We start from the raw sequence: 5,520 nt of genomic DNA on the forward strand, positions 1-5,520 counted from the left end.
TTTGCAATTTCAATGGGTTGCTATAGCGCCCCCCTTTGGCCAATTGATGTAATATTGCTTCATTCACATCCTCCCATGACCCTCTACCACTGTGCCAAATTTCACATGGATTGACCAAGTCAGTGAGGAGAAAAACCTGGAACACACACACACACACACACACACACAGAGTTTATATAGTAAGATAAAGTGCTAAACAACGTTACACTCAACACGATCTACACTATATACACCTGCATTAATGCACATATAGAAAAAAGAATATATATTTATGAACATATATGTGTGTGTTTATATAAGTTTTGATTTTCTAGTTTTCCTGGAATGTGAAATGACTTTATGAGAGCACGGGGCGGCCGTGGTCCAATCAGACGGCGCCAACTGGACGTTGTTCCCGGAATGTTCTGCCTTCGTCCAATCAGAACAAAATGCGTGGAAGAGCACAGGAAGAGTCGGACCTCTCGCCCAATAAGGTGGCCGCATAGTGTGACGTAGCACCGGAAAGCCCGTACAATCAGGAACGCTTGCGTGCTCACTTTACCGGCGTCTGTAGCGACTCATGAGAGTGAACCTCACACACAGCTGAACGTTTTTGCTCCAGCAGCGGTTAAAGGCGACAAACGTGTCGGTCAATCGGGTCGAAATGTTGACTTTAGGCGGGTTGTCGGTGGCTCTCGCGCTCGCTCTGGTTCCCGGTTCCTCTGAAGCCCTGAAGGAAGGAGAGTGTGAAGGTAAGGTCTGTGTGCTAGCTGCTGTTAGCTTCAGCATCAGCTCAATGGTAACTTTAAAATGAAATAAAACAGGAAGCACAAACCTCCTTTAACAGGAGTCCCGAGCTCTCTGTGGAGTGTAGAGAGATGTGGTGATGATGGGGGAGAGTTTGAAACGGTGGTGTAACATCTGTTAGTGATGCTGTCACATTTACCTGCAGTAGTCTCAAAAGGTAAAATCATTTTCTACCTGTTTGTTGCTCACAAAGCGAGTTTTGATATAAATAAACCTGGTAAAATGAGCCTCAGATCAGCTCACCACCAACAAAACTGCCACGGTCACACCTGAATCAATCAGTAAACACCAAATGAATTTTTATTTATTTATTTTTTACATTAATCATGATCGTTTTTACACAGATGCGTGAACTTAAGATAAGATAAACCTTTTTAATAAATACAAATAACAACATAAAATAACAGAAATTAAAGTGGGTTCATAAACTGAAATAGGAGTCGGTTTTTTTTTCATTTATGAGGATTATTTAACACATGCAGAGACCACAAAATAACTTTATTTATACAGCACCTTTCATACATACATGCAGCCCAAAGTGCTTCACATAGCAAAACTGGGATGACACACAAAACAATAAAATATTAAAAAAGCAAACCAGCCAAAAACAAAACAATAAAATATTAAAAAAGCAAACCAGCCAAAAAATTTTGATTGAAACTCGATAGAATAAAAACACAGCAAGTAAATAAATAAATAAAATAAAAATGAACAGGAGAGATAAAGGAAGGTAAAAACCAGTGGTTAAAACTTAAAAGTCAAGACTGTGATGTTACTCCACATTAAAAGCCAGATTAAAAAGGCAGGTCTTTAATTTACGTTTAAAAATACAGAGAAACTTTATTGTTCTAATATTCAGTGGTAGTGAATATCACAATCTGGGGGCATAAAAACAGAAAGCGCTCTCACCAGGTCTTCTATGGGACATATGAGGAACATTTAGGAGTAAAGCAGTGGACCCTAGAGATAAACATTTTAAACATAAAATGAGGTAAATAAGGTAAAAGGGGGAAAACTACACATACATACATAAAACAAACAAACAAAAGCATACACAATATCAGGAAATTAGCGGCAATAATATAATGATAACAAATTAAAAAAGAAAATGAGAATTACTTAGACATTATGTCATAGGACGTATTTAAAAAATAACCCATACATTTAAATTTAAGTTAGAGGATCCATTACATAACGTGTAGGTACACACGGTAAAGTGACAGTGCTATGATGACAAGCAGTGAAGTCAACAGGTAGACTATATAAACAGGGCACACCAGTATTAATATAATAAAAGTGCAAGACTCAGTGTAACATACCAACATAATAAAATATATTATGGTTGTTAGGGAGTTTAGTGGCGTCTGAGGAGGTTTTTACCAGGAGCTGAATAATGGCCGAGGTCTCTTCCTCTCCAAAACAAACGCCCCAGCTGATTAAAACTGATTAAAAATACTGATTCAGGATATTATTATCATATTAAAAATACTGAATACAACACTTTCATGTTACAAATCAGTGTTTCGATGATGCTGTTTGTAGGGATGTCCTGATCACATTTTTTTTGCATCCGATCCGATACTTTGCAAAGCATTAAGTAAGAAAAAAAAGAATGCATCCAAGTTGTCTCATAAGGTTTGTTTTTTATTTAAATAGTATCCAAAAAGCTTATCGGTGGTTCAGCAGCACAAAATGTAAACAAATTCAATATCTTCTTGTCTTCAACAAACAAAATAGGCCTATATCTTTATACATTGGAAAACGGAGGCAACAATGAACAACATAGATGAAAAACCTGGCCATTTTTATTGTTTTGAGTCCTCCGATCTTTTATTACCGATTCAGATTTTGTAAAGATAACGTGATCGGAGCCGATAGGATCGGGACATCCCTAGTTGTTTGGCATGTCAGATACAGGCCTCTATAGCCCAGCCCCTGCAAATATGTGCTCTAGGGCTGCAACGATTAGTCAACTAATCGATGACTAATCGACTGTTAAAATAATCTGTGACTATTTTAGTAGTCAACTAATCGGTTTGAGTCATTTTTCATAGAAAAGTACTGTTAAAGTACCCAAAATACTCTTATTGCAGCTTCTTACGTTCAGATATTGGCAGCTTTACACACTCTCTCATGACGGTGAACTAAAACCCTTTGGCGTGAATATGAAACAAGACATTAGATGATGTAATTTTGGGGTTTGGGCGAGACAGACCGACATTTTTCAACATTTTAACGCGTTTTTCGATAAAACGATTAGTCGACTAATCGAAGAAATAATTGACAGATTAGTCGACAATGAAAATAATCGTTAGCTGCAGCCTTAATGTGCTCACCTGTTCTCTCACATAACTTAACGTGTGCTCACCTTTTTCTGACATTCAGGTGGTTTTTAGCGAGAGCCAAACAACAACAACAACAGCTCGATATAAAAAAAAATATATAAAACACTGATGCAGTTTCCTGTTTAAAAAGTCTGTTTATCTGATGCTGCTCATAGCAGAGGGGCTGATAACTTCAGTGGCCAATGCAAAAACGAGAATGTCCCAATCTAGATCCAGTGTTAACGGTTTTGATTGTTATTCAATTCATTGTGAAGCTGTCACGTTAGCTGATAGAGGCAGTGAATGTTTGGCATTTTTGCTGGAAAATAGACTGAAATCATTTATCAACAATCAAAATGGGTGCAGATTAATTTCTGATTGCTTATTGTTTCAGCTCTCTATATTATACTGATCTATTTCCCAGTTTCAAACCCACTTTTTGACGTGTTAAAATTTGTTAAACCACAGTTTGAAAACTAGATATTTTGTAGACTTTTGTTCTACAAGAGTAAAAAGAGGAGATGTTCCTTGTAGAAAACGAGAGAATATCAAACTGATATCTGTCACTCTGCAGAAAAGCGTAATTGCTGCAACAAGTACAGCCCGTTTGTCGGCATCAACATGTAAAGTAGAAATCTGGTTATGTATTCATGTCTGGAAACAAACACCCTCGCCCATCCAAGTATTTGCAGCTACACAGTTTGCTTCAGGCGCATGTCTTTGTTAGTCTGAAGTGGATATCTAACAAACCACCACTCAGCAGAAATCACAGTGTTTGACTAGTGGGTTGTTTATTTGTCACCATGTTAAATCCTTCTCCGTGGCTTCCTGTGAAAAGGTGTTTAATACGTGTGTCCTCTTTGTTTCAGTGTGTATGACCTTCCTCGGGAAGTTCTACCAGTCACTACAGGACAACAACGTAAACTTCAACAGCGGAGACATCGAGAAATTCCTCATAAAGAGCTGCAAAGATGCTAAAAGCAAAGAAAACCGCTTTGTAAGTAAATTACAGATTGAATTAGTCCTTTAGTCGTGTGTGTGTGTGTGTGTGTGTGTGTGTGTTGGACGTAGATGTGTAGAGTGATAGAAGTAAACTCCATATTGTTAGATTTTTGTTAACTGATGTATTTTTTTTATTCATTTAAGGACAAAATTTCAAAGTGAAATGAAATGTTAAATGTTCGTATATGAAGTAAGATCAGTTTTAAGGTGGTGTCACACCGTGTTGAGCTTGTTTCCTGTTTTGTGTTCTTAAGCAATTCACCCTCATAAAAAGTGAGTGAAAAGCAGCGACCACAGAGGAACTAAGATCAATACTGTGACCTGTAGTCAGTCTCCAGAATTAGATTTCCCACATGGGTCCATGTAGCGTTGATGAGGCAGGATGACATCACCAAACAGTCCAATCATTAGCTTTATTGTCATGTTTACTCTTCTTGGTTTGTTTGTAAAAAGTGTGAATGTGAAACGGGCCAGAATGTAAGGACCAAATGAACCGAGCTACAGGCGTGAAAGCCTCCGTACTGTTTGGTTATGAGACTGAGTGAAAACTCTGAGACCGTGTACACATTGTGAACCCTTTACAAACAGTCAAATGAGATTTCTTTGTCTCTGTTTCACGTGTCTAGTGTTACTACATCGGGGCAACAAGTGACGCAGCCACCAAGATGATCAACGAGGTGACCAAACCTCTCAGCTACCACGTCCCAGTGGAAAAGATCTGTGAGAAACTGAAGAAGAAGGACAGTCAGATCTGTGAACTGAAATACGGTAAGGAGAGCAGAGGAGTAAGAGTTGAGTTGCACATGCGTTACGTTGCATTAATTTGGCAGACACTTTTGTCCAAAGTGACTTACAGTAAGTGTAGTCGAACCAGGTGGTAGCAGAAGCTAGAGCTAACTGAAGTATCAGCCCTGAGAGATGTTTGTAGTTTTTTGAAACAAGACATAAGTGAGTAAATCTCATTGAGACGCAGTCTGAAAAGGTGGTCTGTAGCCTGAGGGGGAAGATGGGCAGTGACTCTGATGTCCTGATTTCAGTGGGGAGTTCAGTCTTCCACTGTGGAGCCTGAACAGAGACAATTGTGACATCGGCAGTGCTGTCTAAACGATAAAAACAGCATAACATGTCACTTACAATCATTTACTGTCCATGTTACATGGTGGCTGATCTCATCCTCTGCTTGGAGGATAAAGGTGCAGACACACCAAACCGACATCAAAGAACTAGCGGCCATGAAAGCCAACTGTTGTGTCGTCTACGTCGCCCTGTGTCAGTTGCATTTGAACACACTACACGGACTACATCCGACAGCCAAGTAGCACGTACGTTCTGCGCCTGCGTGAGAGAGAGCGGAGTGAGAGAGTGGTACATCCTGTCAGCCGAGAGGTTTCCTATCTGTGCAGCCGAG

The 5,520-nt window shown here is 39.1% G+C and overlaps 2 protein-coding genes across 2 annotated transcripts in view; one reads left to right on the forward strand and one right to left on the reverse strand.

Moving 5' to 3' along the window:
- pcbp4 (poly(rC) binding protein 4) overlaps positions 1-5,520 on the reverse strand; it is a 536,281-nt gene that overhangs the window by 279,245 nt on the left and 251,516 nt on the right. The window lies entirely within an intron of this gene.
- manf (mesencephalic astrocyte-derived neurotrophic factor) overlaps positions 523-5,520 on the forward strand; it is a 10,197-nt gene continuing 5,199 nt past the window's right edge. Inside the window, exons 1-3 of the mRNA XM_050037733.1 lie at positions 523-731; positions 3,980-4,107; positions 4,739-4,880. Coding sequence (XP_049893690.1) covers positions 644-731; positions 3,980-4,107; positions 4,739-4,880 — 358 coding nt within the window. The 5' untranslated portion in view covers positions 523-643. The remainder of the gene's footprint in view (positions 732-3,979; positions 4,108-4,738; positions 4,881-5,520) is intronic.

The sequence above is a fragment of the Epinephelus moara genome, chromosome 24, assembly GCF_006386435.1.
Source record: "Epinephelus moara isolate mb chromosome 24, YSFRI_EMoa_1.0, whole genome shotgun sequence".
NCBI lineage: Eukaryota > Metazoa > Chordata > Actinopteri > Perciformes > Serranidae > Epinephelus > Epinephelus moara.